The following is a 19,364-nucleotide window of genomic DNA, read 5'->3' on the forward strand; positions in this document are numbered from 1 at the left end:
GAAATATCTACTTCAATAAAGAGTACGGGTCGTATCTGTATTTGTATTCCACTGCCTTTTTACTAGAAGCGTTTTGATGCAATTCATTGCATTTTCAGCATAGCAATGAAGCACTTTTTTGGCAGTGTTGACAATCCGTCAATACTCTGTGACTTTCAACTGCGAGGTTTTAGTGTGCTAGAGAGTTGCGATCGCGTTCCTTATTTTCGTACGTTGCGGCTAGGACGTCAGCGCTCGAGAACGCTCCTTTTTCACGGCCCATCTAGTTTCTTAATAAGCTTAAAAATCGAAATATTTTATCATGAAATTATTATGAAATCACTTGACAAGGAAAATATCATATTATTTTCACTGCACTTATGATATTTATTTAAGGTAGTACTCTATTTATTTTATATATTATGCTTATAAACTACAAATACGAGTCAATAAATATAATATCAATCGGTATTATGGTATTTTAAACCGACTCCACGCCCCTGAATAAACCAACCAAAAACAGTCAAATGAAAGGAAATATCTCTGATTCCACGCAAAATACACATACGCATTTTCCAAAATATCATCAATGCTTGAACATTTCAACAACATATTTTTTCAACTTGAATGTTTTGAACATACATATGTATAAATATTCCAATATTATAATATGAATAATCATATGTGATAGATAGCATTAAGCATTGTTATTAAAACCATAAAAAAATTCTCACAACCATAAAAAAACAAATCCCGTTAACTGTAATAATATATATATATATATCATAGATACAGTACATAGTTGCGCAAATTGGCGTATGGTAATTTGATGAATAATTGAGCAATTAAAACATTTTTTGCAAATTATCAAACTCGAATGTGATTCAATTAATTTGCCTAATGCTCTTAAATAAATGATAAATCATGGTATCAATATGTAGTAGTTAAATTTGTTTTTAACTATATGATGGTTAAATGTTTCAAGGTGTGTTAAATTTAACTTCGAATCAAATTTATGAATGTATAAAAGCTCGTTTATTTGTAATAAGAATTCATTGTTTTGCACTCTTTTAAAAGCATCAAAGCGAAAAGTCTCAATGGACACTCCCACGCCTCTTTTAACTCTAAGTATATTTTTATTTAATTTTTATTCATCACTGTTTTTTATGTTTTTTCACAGGTGGAGTGGTTATTGAAATGTTGAAGCAAAGAACGCCCAAAGATTAAACAAAAATATTGCATAATCAGATAAAAATATATATGTATATGATGTTGTTACTATAAATAGAAAAAAACGCCTAGTCCTGCAAAGTCTTCCATTTTGATAGCGTAAGTTTGAAAGTGTATAAATCAGAAGAAAACTGTCCGAGCCAACGATATCGTCAATAAAACAAGAAGAAGAACAAAGTTAATTTTATAATTTCAAAGGCTGCCGAAGCAATACTATGATGATGTGAGAGATGATAGAGAAGCGTGTAAATGAAAATATTTATGTATTGTACATTGTACTATATAAAGTAAGAAAACTTAAATGATATCACAGTGGTAAATTTGTACATTCGGAAGATCATTCTTTGATGGAATTTGAATATACACTTCATGCAGTCAAACTTACGCATGGAAGCGCCACAGAACATCGGGTTGCCTACCAAGGCTTCCCTGAAAAAGGGACATGGGGCCCACGGACACAAGAGGCTCATGATCAAGACTCCGGTCAGGATATCGGGCAGCGGGATCACCAGGAGAAGAAGCAAGGGTTGGGGTGCTCCAAGGAGATGCTTAGCCCTTGCAGCTCCCTTAGCGGCATTACCGATCTTACTACTACTGGCAACTGATCCAAGAAGAACCAACTCTCTGAGACACTTTTCAAGTCAGCAGGTAAGATTCTACTTCATAATATTAAACATTAATATGTAATATATAGTACTGCTTTAATTATTCTGGAAATACAACGATAAATCTCATGGTATGAGGCTCCAATCGGCGAACCTAATCAAGGAGTAGATATTCGCTATCGTTATGATTTGGATTCGGAAATTCAACCATAATAATATCTACCCTAATTACTATTATGCCAAATATAAACAAACATAAGTATAATATTGACTTATCTATAATCTAGGGTTCCCGAACTGTTGTGTTTCAAATTATGTGGGAAGTTTAATCTAATACACTTCAAATTCATATATATATATTTTCATAAATATTATATTCCATGGAAATTGTGCTCATCACTTTGATGGAAAATGTCAAAAACTTTATAAACTTTCTGCACCTTATTGGGCAAAATAGTCAGAAATATTTTTTATCGATGTAGCTACGAAAAAAAAATACTTAAATACTGTTTCTAAGTGGTAATATATGATTTTAAAATATTTTTTCACCATATGATTTTTTAGAATTTAATAATAATTTTTATTTTTTTTTTATTTTTGACAAAAATACCGTTGTATCATTTTGTTTAGTTACGCGAAATATGATAATGTGTTTTTACATACTGCTGAATGTAAACATGTCGAAATTCAAATTAAATTAATTTTAAAAAGTAATTATTATCTATATATTGTTAATATATCGATGCATCTTGATATACGTAATCCCAATATGTTATAACGGTAAAATATTAATTTATGTGTAGATACTTGAGTGAAGTGAATTTTATTTTAAAGATAATTATAATTTAGTCGAATCCGTATGTATAAATTTAATATCATATAATAATAAAATACTTACGTGATGAAAAATATTATTCACATGAAATGACCTTACCAATGAACTAAAAATAATATTTTCTATTTATTTTATCAAAACGATATATGTGTTATCTACATTATGTGAAATATAATCTCTTTAATTAAATGTATAATTTTACTTTTTATAAATATAATTATTTTAATATATTTTGGCAATTCACAGTATTATTATTGTATGATACCCAACACCGTCACACGATTTCATTGCCAATATCAAAAAAAAAGTAACAAAGTATAATTACCAGTAACGAATTCGCACGTAAAACACATGGAAGATCGAAATTATGCACACATGGAAGGATTGCCGCTATTTTACATACTATGTAGAGATACAATAGCAACGTTGCTATTATACATTGGACCTCGACGAATTTAACAATGGTTTTAACTGGTTCCGGCGTTGCGGTATCGTGCAGTCTTCGACAGTTAAAAATACGACGATAACGCGAGATAATAGTGAACTCGTACAATATCAATCTTTTTTATTAATTTTTTGTATTTTTAATCAAATAGGCGTGTTCTTTGTGCTCCCGCTTTCCATCCAGACAATGGAGTCCGAAACGAATCGCTCTATTAAACTCGAAACGGGAACTCGATCGACGGTTAATTAAAAATCTACCGAGGCGCCGGGCTTACGTGGAAATTTATCGGAAAATCTGGTTTTGTCGGTATACGTATAATAAACAAATATAATACACAACATTGCTTACTTTTTAATTTAATAATAAATTATATTGTGTATAGAAACGTCAAAGTTAATTGGGTTTTATGAGCTTTTGACAATTAATCATAATAACAAGTTGCATTATATAAATCTGCTGAATCATTTTAAACATATTCAGCCACATTACAGCATGATTCTTCATTTTAAAGCTTTCAGACCAAGGGTGTGTATTAGGGATTTTGATCTCGGTACTTTTTGAATTTCTGGAAGTAGATATTAACTTTGCAAAGAACATATTTACTGACATTTTTGGCGAACTTGAGTTCTACTATCCATTAGAACATGATTTTTCAGATAAAAACACTAGCACTATTTGAACATGTAGAACATATTTAACATGTTCTTTCAATTAATGTTTTTTGACATTTAGCTGTTTTTTACCATGACTTTAGAAGGAGAAAAATGTTCTATTTCATAAATAAATTTATCCAAGTATTGGGTAAATTTATTTAAATGAAATATTGTTATCTCAAACAAATAACAAAGCCACATATTGTAATCAAGGTCTTAATTACGCTTATGTTTAATTATATTTTCGATTGAAAATATTAAAAATTATAATACTACAAATTTTCAGTAAAAGAATAAAAATTACTATTTATATAAATATATTAAAGATACAAATACATACATTCTGAATAACAAGTCCATCTGTTTTTTAACCGTTAAGAAAAATACAAAGCAATTAGCTAATGTCTAAATATTTTAAAATTACGTTTATGTCAGTAAACATAAAACAGTGTAACAGTGAATAATAGATTTTGTGTAAATAATTTATTGAAATTTTTTTCTTAACTTAAATTTGAAACTAAACATTTTTTGTCCTTCAGAATATAGACATTTATGAACATAGTTAACTTTTGATAAGCAAGTGCTATGAACGAGCAATGGGTTTAGTTTTTACTGTTCGATTGGAAGATCTATAATCTATAGTGATGGGAGGATCAGCAACAACAATTTACTGTTAATAAACTAAGAAAATTAGTGTTTCTAAATAATTTAAAATAAATGCCATTCGACTGACGTATGGAGTAATTTTTCGCTATCCGACATACCCAATCAAAGAATAATAAACTGGCAACGGCACAAATGATCGCGGACAAATGGGCGTGCGTCAAAAGAGCGCTGCGTCATACGAGCGTTTACCAAAGTAGCGCTGTAACAAAATAGCGTGCGTCAAATGCGCAGACAGTCATATGAGCGTTTGACAAAAGAGAGCATGTCATAAGAGCGCAAAAATACTTGGAGAAAATCAAGTAATGAATAATTTAGGAATTAGGTATACAAAATATATGTAAATTGTGAGAAATTTCAAAAAATAAAAATTCACTAGATATAGGCGGTAAAATTAGTATTATATGTGCCAGCGCGTTATAAATATTAAAATGATTAGTCAATGAAAACATTATTATTTATTAATTATTACATACATACTAAAGTATGGTTCCCCATTCCCATACGTACGATATACATATATTTTGTACTAAAATGAAACGCTGATTTTGAATTTATCATTAGATTTGTTCTGTAATCTTTCATTAAATTGACAAATAATTATAGACTCGACTTGCTATGAATGCATACAGTTATATGGCAGGTATATGGCCCGCCAGACATTTTTTTCATTTATTTTAGACAACTACACTTTATCGTGAATGGCGAAAACAAGCGCATATATATATATATATATATATATATATATATATATATATATATATATATATATATATATATATATATATATATATATATATATATATATATATATATATATAAAATTAAGAGCATAAAATACGAAAAAATTAACATACAATATACATAGTTGAATAGTTTAATTAGGAAACTGAAGAATATCAACTAAATCGTTTTCATGTCAGAGCAATTTGAATACTATCTTTGAATTTCAAACGTTTTCTGTACTTTGATTTTATATTCATGAGAGTGTAAAATCCTTTTTCGCAAAGATAGCTTTTTGTAAACGGTAGCAGCGTTTGTATCACTTCTTGGTATGCAACTTTGAATTCCTTTGCAGCTCTTGACAACCGAATTACGATCTGACATTTCAAAAACGTCTCTGTACAAAAAAAATATAGCTTGAAATTAGCCAAGTACAAAGTTTTATTTATATGTTTATATAGGACTTTAATTCTGATCTCATTACGATACACTAGCGGTATAAGTCGATTGCTAATACCTGAAAGATATAGATTGAATCAACAAAAGTTTCCTATGACTAATTACTTTTAGTTTAATAAAACATGTTAACGATAGCACACTATACTTTATCATGATGAGTACATATAACATATAAGTGGTATAAGTTCAACAGAGTTTTTTAATTTCTATTGTGTTATAGAGAGCAAAATTAGTGATTAATTTATAATAATAATTCCGATCGACCATCATAGATTAAGTTTTCCTTGTTTTTTGTTTTGATCCAATCTCACGGATGAATAATTAAATTAAATCGAGGTCGTTCATAATCACATATAGAGTTTTTCAATTTCTATTGTGTTAAAGAGAGCAAAATCAGTGATTATTTTATAATTATAATTCCGATCGACCACCATAGATTAAGTTTTTCCTTGTTTTTTGTTTTGATCCAATCTCACGGATGAAAAATTAAATTAAATCGAGGTCATTAGAGATTATCACATATAGTGATTATTAACTATAATAATAGTTTTTAATGAATAAAATATATATCACTGATTCACAGACTTTGAATTCAGTTTAATGTCTCACTACTTGCATGCCTTTTACTGTTTGTGTTTCCCTCATTGTGATGCATTTACTATAAATAAATTAATGAATGTACTCTGATTCCCTTCTCTAAAAATACACATAATTTATCCAACTATTTTACAATCTATGCTTATTCGTGTGTAACTGATGTTTGGTATTAAAAGGGGGAAAGGAAAATCGAACGAATTGGTTAAAATAACGATCGTCATTTTTGATATTGCCGTACAATTACATTATCGAGCGGGCGTAATGTCGTGTAAAGAGTAATCTTTCAACGGATCAATGGTGCAGAAAAATTGACATTGATCCGGTTCGTTGAAGACCTTTTGTGTTGTTTGTCGAAACTTTTACGCTAATGAACTCGGAGGTTAAATATACATTTGTATATTAATTAAGTAATATTATATATATTAAAATTAATTTTGCAACTCAATTATGCCGCGATCCTTTCCAAGAATAGCGTCGAGAAAAACAATATGGCAGGCAGTTGGATAAATTGTTTGTTTCGGAAATTCTCCAGCCTAAGCCCTCTTTCGCCTATGAAAAATGTTCTCTCGCACCAGACGCCATTATTTTTTATCGCCAAGGATAACGAGGTTAGGAGAACCAAGAAATACAACAATTTATATCTGATCCCCATTATCTTCAAACGTGTCGAAAATTATGTACAAATATAATATGTAATATATTTTGTATTTATATATATCGTATATAATAAATACAGATAAGCAAACTACATAATATTATTATAGCTAAAATATAATTGTTTTAATAATTCGATATATACATTCTTCCTAAGTTTATGAATGTCGCAATACTATGTTTAAAAAAACGTTTTGATTACTAATTACTAGTTTAATTTTTTTATTAATTTTATGAGCACCACTTAAATTTTATTATGAAATGGTAATAATGTGCTTTATCGCAGTGGTAACTGATTTGGGTATCATATTTAAAGTAGACTATAGATATCAGCATAAAAACATATGCAATAAACCTTCTACGATGTTGGGATAAGCGCGTAAATTGAATAGCTCTAGGGCATTGTGATCCTTGTATAATTACTTATTGCGCTGTAATAGAAAATTCTAATCACTTCTAATAGAAAAGATCCAAAAATCAATTTTTATTTTTCACAAAATTTCTACGATATGATTCCCTCGATCCTGAGAATTTGGAAAAACTTCATTCACCTAATTACCGGCGCTTGTGTATTGTTTAAAATACTTCATGCAAGAACATATGAACAGCTTCTTAATAAGCACAGCTATCCAAATTTCTAACGATCTGTCAGATAATATAGATTTATTCTCATCCAGGTACTCGCTGTTGGTGGACGCATTGTGGTCTAGCCATTATTTTTTAAATATTTGCGTAAAGCTGTATTTTCCTGCTCATGTATAGTCCAGTCAAATAAGGCGAAATAAAGGCTAAACCTCGGAATGAAAGATACCAAGCTGAAATTTTGCACAGACCCTCGTTTTGATGTTCTAAGGACAGGGTGAAAAGTCTCATAAAATATCGTGTCTGCTAATCAAGATATCAAAGGTCAAAGGTCACAAAATTTGTTTTTTTGCAAATATCTCGCGTTTTATGCGTTGCACGTCATTAGATGCTTGACAAAACTTGTAAAGCATAAAATTATCTACAAGTTTAGTTATAATATTTGTTTTGTATCATTAACCGTTTTTGAGATATAGCGCGAAGAGTGGGAGGCGTACATCCGTTTATAGAATCCAGCGAGTATTTCTACCTGCTTAACTTGGTATAAGCTTTGTAAAAGTAAACAATCGTGAAAAAAGTGGTCTCGGCAAGTCGTTTGAAATATAATTTTATTACTTTCTTCATTGTATTATTAGGAATTAAAAATAAAATATTGCTCGACAAGAAATTTGTGCGAAAAAATTGAAAGTGTTGAGAGATGTCCTTACGGAGTATGTACCAGATGATAAGAAGATCATTTCCAAATTAAGAGAAAAATATTTAACTGATATTATAGTTATAACGAAGATTGGATCATTCCCTATTTTTTCTTTTCGCGATGCTCAAGCTTAAGTTTTATCCATAGCTTGGTATGAAAATAAAAAAGGCACTTCGGAAGAAGAACACTTGCGCGTAGTGGAGGCTGCTGCGGCGATTATTAGAGAAGATATTCGATCTTCTGTTGTTGAGACCAAGTCTTATCCGCCCTTCATTAATGAAGAAATTCCGAAAACTTTATTACATTTTCTGCAAGAAGTTATTATAAAGAACAGAAAGGAAAGACGGGGCATTTTAAAACGAAATACACAGCTATAAGTCATGCTATAATGACTTCCACACGAAAAAGGTCCTTTTCTTCGCAGTTATTAATAGGCCTATATGTATTTCTTCATAGAAAAAATACAGATAGGCCAAACATCCAAAAAGACTTTTGGATGTTTTGTCCAGGTTAGGTTTTTTCGCTTCATATAGTGATACTGTAAAATGTTAAATTTCCGCTGTTTATCACCCACAGCCTCGTAATCAACCATCATAGTCAAGTGCCTTAGTACAGTATGCAGCAGATAATGCAGAAAAATATTTATACTCTTGATGGCTATAATACTGTTCATATAATGGGAATGATAAAAATAATAACTCCAAAATCTGAAGTTATATCTGATGACCGCATAAAGAAATTTACAACAAAACCAAGTGCAAAGGAGTTAGCAGCATTATCACATATACCCTTTCTAGTGTATGAAAATCATGTCGTACCCGGATTGAGCAAGAGATTCAAGCTCAAAATTTTAATGATGTAGATTCTACGGATGTACGGAAAGTGGAAAAATATCTCACCGTTGCCAGGGTGGAATGGATTTATTGAACAACTTACAAAAAACAATGAGAACTTTGTAACTTCTCGGATTCTGTTTCTTACTTTTATTCATCATCCTGTGAGTAATATGGACACAATTTACACTACATTACAGTGTGCTATAAACACTGCCAAGAAACATGAACAAAGAACATGCTTAATAACTTTTGATCAGCTGTTGTACATAAAAGCACGTGAAATCGTAGCAGCTTCAGATGCTAGCTCAGACTTGTCCAGAGTAGTTGTGAAACTAGGAGGCTTTCATATGCTTATGACTTTTATTGGATGCATAGGGTATATAATGAATGGAAGCGGAATCAAGGAAGCTCTCAGTACAATTTATGCATCGAATTCTGTCGACAAAATGTTGGATGGTCCCGCTTTTGCAAGAAGTATCAGAGGCCATACGTATTACTTTTTGCATTATCGATGATGATTTTTGAAGATATGGAGATTGAAAGTTATAATGCTTTAGATGGGTTCATTCAGCAGATAACAATTTGCGATGTTCTCTACGAAACTGTGGAAGAATGTACAGGTAACTCTGGCTCCGTAGTTTACATAGCGTTATCCTATAAACGGATGCGCGCTTCCCACTCCCCGCGCTATATCTCGAAAACCATTAACCATACGAAGAAATAAATTATTACAAACTTGTAGAAAATTTTATTTTCTATAAATTTTGTTAAGCATTTAATGACATGCGACGCAAAAGAGGCGAGATATTTGCAAAAAAACGATTTTTATGACCTTTGACCTTTAATATCTTGATTAGCAGACACGATATCTTTTGAGACTTTTCACCATATATTAAGAACGCCAAAACAAAGGTCTGTGCAAAATTTCAGCTTGTTATCTTTCATTCCGAGGTTAAACCCTTATTTGACTGGACTAGTATGTAAATAAATAAATAATAATTTAGGAGGTTTAACCTTCACTTTCTAGTATCTTATATATAGCGAATAGTGAATTTGAGGAAAACATTTTAGAGTAATTAATTGACCGCACTAAACCATTAGTGTTCATATATTATAAATAGTGAAGTGTTTGCTTATCATTTGGATATATAGAACATAAAATAATTAGCTATGCTTTGATATACATAAATGGAACATACAGGATGGTTCAATAAAAACGTAATATATACATAACTTTTAACACATTTTTGCTTATGCTTAGCAATTTTGATACATACTGATTTTTTGCTTGTTGTAAAATAGTCTGAAGCCATTAAATGTAATTAATCGTCAGTCAAATGTTCACATAGAATTATCTAAGTAGATTCTACTCTAGTGAACGACATTATTCATATATTGTCAATAATATATGGAATAGTCATATAATTCGACGGATATAATAATGTTATTGTACTACATAGATAAATATAAGCATATGAAAACAAAACTAATCCACATGTTGACAGTTTGCTGCATATACAAAAGAGTTTATTTATTTTGAAACCCCTACACACAATATAAAAAAAATAAGTTGCTTCGTCTCGTAAACTTTTTGACATGCTCTCTCGCCTCATTCGTCTGCCTGTCTTTCCTTGAGCAAATAGTAAAAAGGGTCAGCATCAGCACTTGGCAAAACGCCAGGATGTCTCGTAAATCCGATAATACTGCATAGGTTACGTGAGTCACAATACACGAGGATAACCGGTGCAGTTAAGTGCAACTGCTCGATGCTTGTGTAATTATGATACAATATACGTTTCATAGAACTGTTAATAAAAATTGTCTATTTAAAAATAATTTAAGCCACGTTGTTATTATTACACAATACTATTTAATAAAAGCAATTATATTATGTTGTGGTTTTTGTGTTATAATATGATGAAACAATATTTCATTGTTGCAAGTAACGTGCAAAACCACAAGTTGTACGATTTATTCGGTTGTTTATATTTATTGCCCATTGTGAAAAAGTTTTATTGTTTACTCGTGAACTTAATGTTATTTGTATAATAATAAAAACATACATATTAGGTTATGATTTAATTATAAAATAAACTAAATGTGTTTGCAACGTTTTATATCAATGTTAATAATAAAAAAAACACTTATTTATAAACATATTTATATATTAAATATATGGTGTATTTAAAATTAGTTTTGATATTCCAAAAAGTCACAAGGTCTAACTGAACGGTGAAAACCTTTTATATGCTTAGATTTGAAAAGGTCGGAATAAGCGGCGTCGAATTAAATTAAATTATACCCTCGCCAATACATATGTACGTACATATGTCCATATTACGTGTCTGTGTATTGCGCTAATAAAAGTAAATTTTCATCACCCAAAGGCACTATGTTAAATGAGAGTTTACGCGAATCTGAAGAGTGCTCCGATCGGATTAAGAATAACACTCCCAGTCGGTGAAGATTTTTATTTTTTTAGCTTTCAACGACGCTCCTTTTTTAAATTGGTTTCTGTCATAACACAGCTAAGAACAAAAAAGCAATGTTGCAGTATTAAAGACAGAATAAGCGTGGCTCGTTGAAGCGTATATAAAGTTGGGGATAAGTGCAAGACTAAATGCTTCCGTTCGCGGAATACTACACCGAAACACGAAACTGCAAATAAAACGCTATGATATAAAATTACATATGTAGTACATGTACAATGAGAAAATAAATATTTCAACTAAATTAATGTATTTTAATATACATAAAAGGCAAAGAACACGTGTTTAATATAAGACGTAAAGTTTAATTTTGTAATTTAATATATAGCATAATCAATAAAATGTATCTGTAATACTTAAACTTGATATGATATTTAACGTTTAGCTGCTAATTTAACGCAACTTCAAAAATATATATTTAAATTATAATAATATCATGTTCATTATTTGCATCACCCTACAATTTTAAACAATGCAATGAAACGAAAAATCGTAAACAACGCAATTAAAAAAATCTTTAATTAAAACTGGCGCACTAAACGTAATAAACTAAGACTAAGTTATTAAAGCCAACGTGTCGGTAGATAAATCTTAAAAGCATCTACATAGAACAAGGGATTAGCGCTCGGTGCAGACCGTGCGTGACAATAGACAGATGCATTAAAATAGTCAGTCGAAATTTTTCATTATATTTTATTTCGACAGCAATTTGGAGATGCGTAGGTTATATATAAACTTCAATACATTCACAAACCGAATTGCTTTTCGGTTAAAAAGATAGAAACTGAATCTTTAAATTTTATATTATTTATTTAGTATACATAAAACATTGTTTAAAACTATCATTTTAGAGCAATCGATCATGCATAATGTATATTTTATATTCGTTACGTTAGTTTTAACAATTATTAGAGATCGTCATCACAGATTGTGAAAAAAGCCTCACGCGAAAATTCACGGGACACGCCATGTGTATTTTCAATATGCAAATCTTTCGAAAAATATTCTATATAAATAATTCAAAGTACGAATGTCAAGTCACAGCGTCGAATGCGAATCAAACAGAATCGATATTTGTGTATGTACTAATAAAAATAAAGCAAAAAAAGTACTGTACAATTCAAATTCTCACGCCGACAGTATAAAATAGATTGTTAAAACTGTTGACAGAACCGTGTAATATTATTTATATACAGATTTGGATATATCATCACAGGGGTACTATATATTAAGAACACATAAAAAAATTCATATTATAGATTGTCATTAGTAAGACTCATTCATCCTATATCAATGAGCATAGTGATTTGTTCTCGTATAACTTTGGTAGGTTTAAGTTTGAATTGCATAGCAACCCCCTAGAACGTCAATCGTTTGCCCTAAATTTTCAAGCTAGTCTCAATGGCAGTTGTCGAAAGCGTCATGAAATTTTCAAAGCTAATAATTCGATCACTCGTTGGCGTGTTCTTTGAAAATTCAAAACGATTCTTGGTGTGTGTATGTACATCCAAGCGGTTCGGTTCTCCCGTGAATCGCGTGCAAAAAACAATCGCCCATTCCCGAGGAGGCTCTCCCCTTAACCGCCGCGTCCTCCCGGACAAGAAAGAAAACCACCCCTGAAACGAAACGGGGAGGCGCTTATCGATCGAAAAAAATCTTCGCAAACCCTTTTTATTCCTACCGCCCGCGGATGATAAGCCAAAAAATCTGGCAGATTAACGTTTGCGACAGATTGTGATACTATTTGAATCTGGCTTTTTATGAATTAGTAACTTTTATTCAACACAACATGCTAACGATTTTTTCATGAAGACTATATAAGTCTGTGACTATTAGATTTAAATATCATATGTACTCTAGTGTTGTTCAATTTATATCGCGTTTGGGGTAACCAGAGGTAGTAATTATTATTTAATTTAAACTATAAATAAATATCGTGTTGAATAATTAAAAAACATCGAGTCGTGCATAATAGCATATCTTGATTATTAGCGGTAATAATGGTAATTTATAAAATATATGTCACTGATTAACTCTGACATTGATTTCAGTCTGCTGTCACACTATTTACTTAGTTGTTGTTAATTATGCTTACCTCGTTGTAACGCATTAGGCTATCGCCTGCTATGTTACAAAGAAAGATTTACAATAAACAAACACATATAACTCTATTCACTATATTTGCTACCGATTTGACATTCTGATTTCTCGATTTTTTCATTTCTCAATCGATAAATAAATATATATGTATAGAGAAATGAGATTTCTCGATAATTACTAAAAATATGTAACATATTATGTGATTATAATAATACAATATATTATTGTATAATAGATATCTTTATATTATTTGTGAACAAAAAACTGAATTATCAAAGAAAACAAATTTCAATAGGATGATGAATTGTTATAAAGGACGCGAATGATCGAAGGACCAGTACGGATTGATTTACTTCAATTAATTACAAAGCATCGAGTTACAAAAGAGTTTCAGTTTTCAAAATTGACAATAACAGCTGCTACTACTTCACCTTAACAATAAATAGATTAAAAAAATGAGATTTAAGTTAGCCGACTGGCAAATTTTATTGCATAACTGTGGAAAGCTCCCACATATTTTTGCAATCTACCGATTCCGAGCGGTTTCTTATCTGATTATTAATGCAGTTCTTAAATTACCAACGCAAAGATAAGGCTGGATAAAGTAGTTATATAATATATTATCTATTAAAAACTTCAAATAAAACACCTAGCATGGACCCACCCTTTCTTATGCAGCATTAAAAATGCAGCAATAATAAAATATTTGTACAAATTATTTTTTTTAACAAAATAAGTTTTTTGAAATTTTTAAAAAAAATAGCAAATTTCTCTAAAAATGAGAATTCTCGATTTGGCATTTTTTTCGATAAATATTTCTCGAGAAGAAACACTATTACATCTATATCGTTGCAATTGTGAATTCTACAGGCTTAATATTTTAAAATATCTGAATTAATTATTCGCCAAAAATGTTCAAAATATATTTTACTATATTTTCTTATATTTTTTAAACTTAAGAATTTTATTTAGTATAGTAGAATAACCATATATTTATTATTCAAATGATGGACCTCAATATATTTGGCGAGCCTGGGAACCTTAATATATTTCTTATTTTTTTTAAGGACAGAATAGCGTAGTCTATAAGTCTCAGACTAGTAACTTCGAGGTTGCGGGTTCGAGCCCCGGCAGCGGCACTCAAATTTTTATTTATAAAAAATGTGCTCATAATAAAAAAAAACCGGCCGCAGCTGCAGTGACATATATTGATTATAAATTGTATAGTACATAATAATTTATAATTAAAAATATAGATGTCACTGATTCCCAGACTTTCAGTTAATATTTGTAGGTATTCATGTCTAATTGACTTACTCAGTTGCAACGCATTGAACTTATGCATGTTAAGTCACGACAAAGATTTAATAAAAATAAATAAAAAAGTTTCGCCACCCAGTGCTCGCATACTTTAATCCGTAACCGTTACATAGTTCTGAATACTTTTTGACATAATAGATCATTCAAATCCTATTAAACAGCTCAAAATCTTATTGCACTATATTTACTGAAGTCATATTGAACTACACTTTTATCAAAATCATATTGAAGTTCTCTTTTTCCTGCATAAATATCCTACAGTTTGACTGTTTATATTGCTAATGTCATGGCATAGGCGATGCATTTCAGCAGCAGTTTACTTTTACACAGAATATAGGAATCAATTGAGAATTGACACAAATTTTAAACACAACAAAGCTAAGTCATGTGGATCCTAGCCAAAACGGCAGTGCTTCCAACATAATGTTATATTATAATCAGTAGCGGTACATCAACTGTATAATTATATTACAATACACTTGCATATAAATAATACAAAGTTTTAAGTATAGCTTTTATAATATAGTATATAGTAAATAAAGTAGCATTGTATTTTGTTTGTCCAAACCCTATGTCACGGTATACAATGAGAATTTTCGCACTAACCGTAAGGGTGAATTTTAAGTGGTTACTAGCGAAATACCTACATGTAACTTTACAACAGAGTTGAATAATTTCCTTTATTACAGAAATGTATTATATATAAGTTTAATTAATTACTAAATTGCGAATCTAATCAAGAATAAAAATCATTTTACTCGCGTGAAATATATATTATTTATATGTATATAATTTATATTATTTTATTAATTAAAATACTAAATTATCACTGAACGTTTGTGTTCAATCGAGCAAAGAATTTGCGGAAACTTGGAGAGTCGTAAAACTTATTTAATTTAGACATCACGTCTCAAAGTATTGTTATAAAGTGACACAAAAGGTTTTGATTAAGAGAGAGAAATATTGATAATAATTAAGGATGTTGTTGTACATTAAACGTACCGTAATAATTTATTATAATAATTGTATAGTATATAGGGTGACCGGATTTTTGCGCAAACGAAAATTGCGAACACAATGATTAAATTAAACACGCTGTAAATTTCATCCTTCAGTCTGTTAAATATTAAATCTATTCAGTGTTAATTAAAAATATCAAAAGCGAAACTAAAATTGTACATTATTTCTATTAATATATTCTAATGGTAACAGAGAGTGCGATTATATATGTTCGCAATTTTAGCTGTGTGGACTTTTGTGTCCGCAATTTTCATGTATGGCGCAATAATCACCGAACTAGTATTAACACATTTTTATATAATTAAATACATTATTACGTTTTATTAGCAAAATATCATTTGGTTTTATATACATAATCATAATTATATACTGATAAGTATTTATGTCTCATTCTACGAGTGAGTTTAGCGTATCGCGTGTATTTAAACGATATTAAAATTTACGAGTGTACGTCACGTGAAATATTGGCCCTTATTAAGCGAAGGAATCGAATCGAAAGAGGAAAACGGAAAAATTAAATTTAGACATATGAGTCGCTATCGCTCATGCTCAGGCGTATTTGAGAGACGTACGGAATATTGAAATTTGAGGGAAATTCGACGGGCGTCCCGATTCACTCACAGGGGTGGGGAATATCTGATAGATGAATAGTCTCATATGGTATCGAAAAAAATATGTATGAATTTCATAAATTAATTTGATCGGTGTATTTATAAGATTAATCTAATCGAACAGAAATCTAAGAAAACCTAATCTGTGTTGATCGATCGGAATTATAATTATATAATAATATTATAATATAATAATCACTAATTCCGATCTCCCAGACACGATAAATATTTAAAAACACATTAGATTTTTTATACTACTTAGGAGCATTATATTACATTTATGTATATGTTTAATATATAAATCATTTAAAGTGGTTTTAATATATTTTTATTTTGAACATTAAAATGTCTATATTGTAAGGCAGAAAATTAAATATATTACTTGTAAGTCGCATTTTTACCATTTCTTTAGATTTCTTTTTGGCAATATAATTTATTTCATCTTCAGTCGGGTCAACGGGGTCGAAAAATAATTCATATTTTGAAAAGGCAGCTTTAGAGCTAAACGACAGTATGAATGAGCTCCGATCTTGTAGCTCCCCTATATATGCCTATGTATATGTAAGCATTATACGTAGTACACATTTTCTGCTTTTCTCAAAAGCCGCTGAAAAGAAAAGCGATAGACGTAGCATAAAACGTTCTCAAGCCTCGCACTGTATATTTGTCAATGTGAAACTTATGAACGCTTTTTATTTTTTGGTACCTCCTTTTCCGACTCGGTTACGATATATACGATATATATGAATCTGATATTTTATTTATCTGTATGAGAGAAATCGTTTATCCCTCCAAGTTTTGCTCGAACTTATATTGAAACTTTTCCATTTATGGACAATAGGCCATTAGTGATATAACACTGATCAACTTATAACATCGATTACTCAACATGATTATTAATTATGTATGTATAGTACAAAGGAATGTAATATATAATATTACATGTTTTCGCATATGTAGATATATTGAAAATGCACTTTTACTCGGTGTATAGCAAGAATGAGAATGCAAATTACGTAATATCATGAAGAATTCACGTTGGATTGGTTTACGGAATTTTATAAAAGACGAGGTAGGATAATGAATAAAAGGTGAATTGTACCCTGGAGAATTTTCAACATAATATTGTACGTATGTGTATACATAAACATACATACATATATTTGTATTATACATCAGGTAAATAAAACTATATTAAAGCATTAAATAATAAATATTAAATTACACGAACATTAAGCAGCCTATTCCATTCTGAATTAATCTCATCAATATTCATATAAAGAAAAGGTTAATTGAAGTTTTAACGTAACAACAGTTTTAGATAATTTTATTATTATAAAGTCTGATATACAAAGATACACCATACATACTTAATTCATTGAACCTTGGTTATTATTACATAACATAATATTTTTTTGTATATCATTGCAAAAAATGCTTAGATTTTTTTATATACAGTTTTTTGATGTAACAATTTATATATTATAATTTATTAGTGTTTTGGCTAGCACGTTCAGTATTTTTTTCACAAATTTGTAATGCTTGAACTACACTTTCTGGAAGTTGTCTGAACCGAAGTTCAACTGAAGTCGGCCAAGGACGGCGGGCGTAAAAGACGTCCGCACGGCGGCTGCTGTCACGTACAGCTGACATATTTGCGCGCGATCGAAAAATGTGCCAAATAATCGCAATTTTTAATTTGTCATATTATTAAAATTACGCTACTGATAATTATAAAAGTTTGTATGGGCACTCAGCAATACAATATCAGTGAAAACTTTTCGGTCGTAAATATTCAATTTACGCAAAATCTTTGTCGGCTTTTGCAAAATGCCATAAGGCATAAAAATGATACTTTAGAATACGAACACCACATCTCTGACTATCCTAGAATTTGTCGCCATCGATTCTTAATAAGAATTCGTTATGGTGTGACGTATTCGAAACGATTTTTTTTAACAAAATCAAGTACCACTAATTATTTTTTAATTATTTAATTTTATATGAAAAAAATATAATAACGATATCTGTTAGAAGAATATACTATCCAAAATATAATTAATCCCTTTTGGTGCCCTAAAATATTCAAAGATGCTAGTAAGAGTCTGTTAAAGTCCCTGATAAGCATGTGGTATTATAACTTGACCACATGACCACGATGCGATGCAGTGTTCGACGTGCGTGATAACCATAGGACGCCTACGCGCATACTGAAATTGAACCGAGTTACTCGTTCTACCTCAGTTTGCGAAAAACCATATCATTATCTCTCTCACTCTCGTCAATTCGAGTAATCGAGTACTCGATACTCGAGAATTTTTGTCTATTTTTCAAGTACTTGATAATCGAGTATTTTGAAAATTACTCGATTAATACTTAAATTTTTTTTAAATATTTCAGAAACACAAATAACTTTAACTCGGTCCGGTAAAGGTTAACGTCTTGCTTTTATTTGGCGTTTATGCCCGAAGTCCCGAGTTAGAGCGGTTACTATCAGGTATAATTTTTTCATAGTTCCATAGTTGCATAGTTCCGGTCGTCGGCTATGTTAGTGGGTACGACGGAGAAATTTCTTTTGTGTTTTCTGTTCGACAGTCCCGACTTATCTAATTTATGGCAATGAACAATATGAAATATCAACAAAAAAAATTTTAGGTTTTATGACTATGCAGTTGTAGCGTAAAGTGTTGTCAATTGTTTATACTGATCCCTCAGCTTAAATTATAAATCAAAACAATTGTGTGTTTTAAAGGCATTTAAAGTAAAGTCAGTTCTTTGCGAACCGTTTAGCTCTAGAGTGAAAGGGATTCACCCAAATACATCTTCGAAGGATATAGATTTAAATTCTTCGCATTAATCAGAAGGA

At 30.4% G+C, this 19,364-nt stretch overlaps 2 protein-coding genes across 2 annotated transcripts in view; one reads left to right on the forward strand and one right to left on the reverse strand.

The window, feature by feature from the left end:
* The window catches only part of LOC148232981 (uncharacterized), a 107,351-nt gene that overhangs the window by 24,418 nt on the left and 63,569 nt on the right, over positions 1-19,364 (reverse strand). The gene's annotated exons all lie outside the window — the stretch shown is intronic.
* LOC148232983 (carbohydrate sulfotransferase 11-like) overlaps positions 1-19,364 on the forward strand; it is an 83,416-nt gene that overhangs the window by 2,111 nt on the left and 61,941 nt on the right. The window contains exon 2 of the mRNA XM_088189897.1: positions 1,160-1,857. Coding sequence (XP_088046023.1) covers positions 1,579-1,857 — 279 coding nt within the window. The 5' untranslated portion in view covers positions 1,160-1,578. The remainder of the gene's footprint in view (positions 1-1,159; positions 1,858-19,364) is intronic.

The sequence above is a fragment of the Plectrocnemia conspersa genome, unplaced genomic scaffold (genome assembly GCF_051122295.1).
Source record: "Plectrocnemia conspersa isolate PC_06_02 unplaced genomic scaffold, ASM5112229v1 ptg000008l, whole genome shotgun sequence".
NCBI lineage: Eukaryota > Metazoa > Arthropoda > Insecta > Trichoptera > Polycentropodidae > Plectrocnemia > Plectrocnemia conspersa.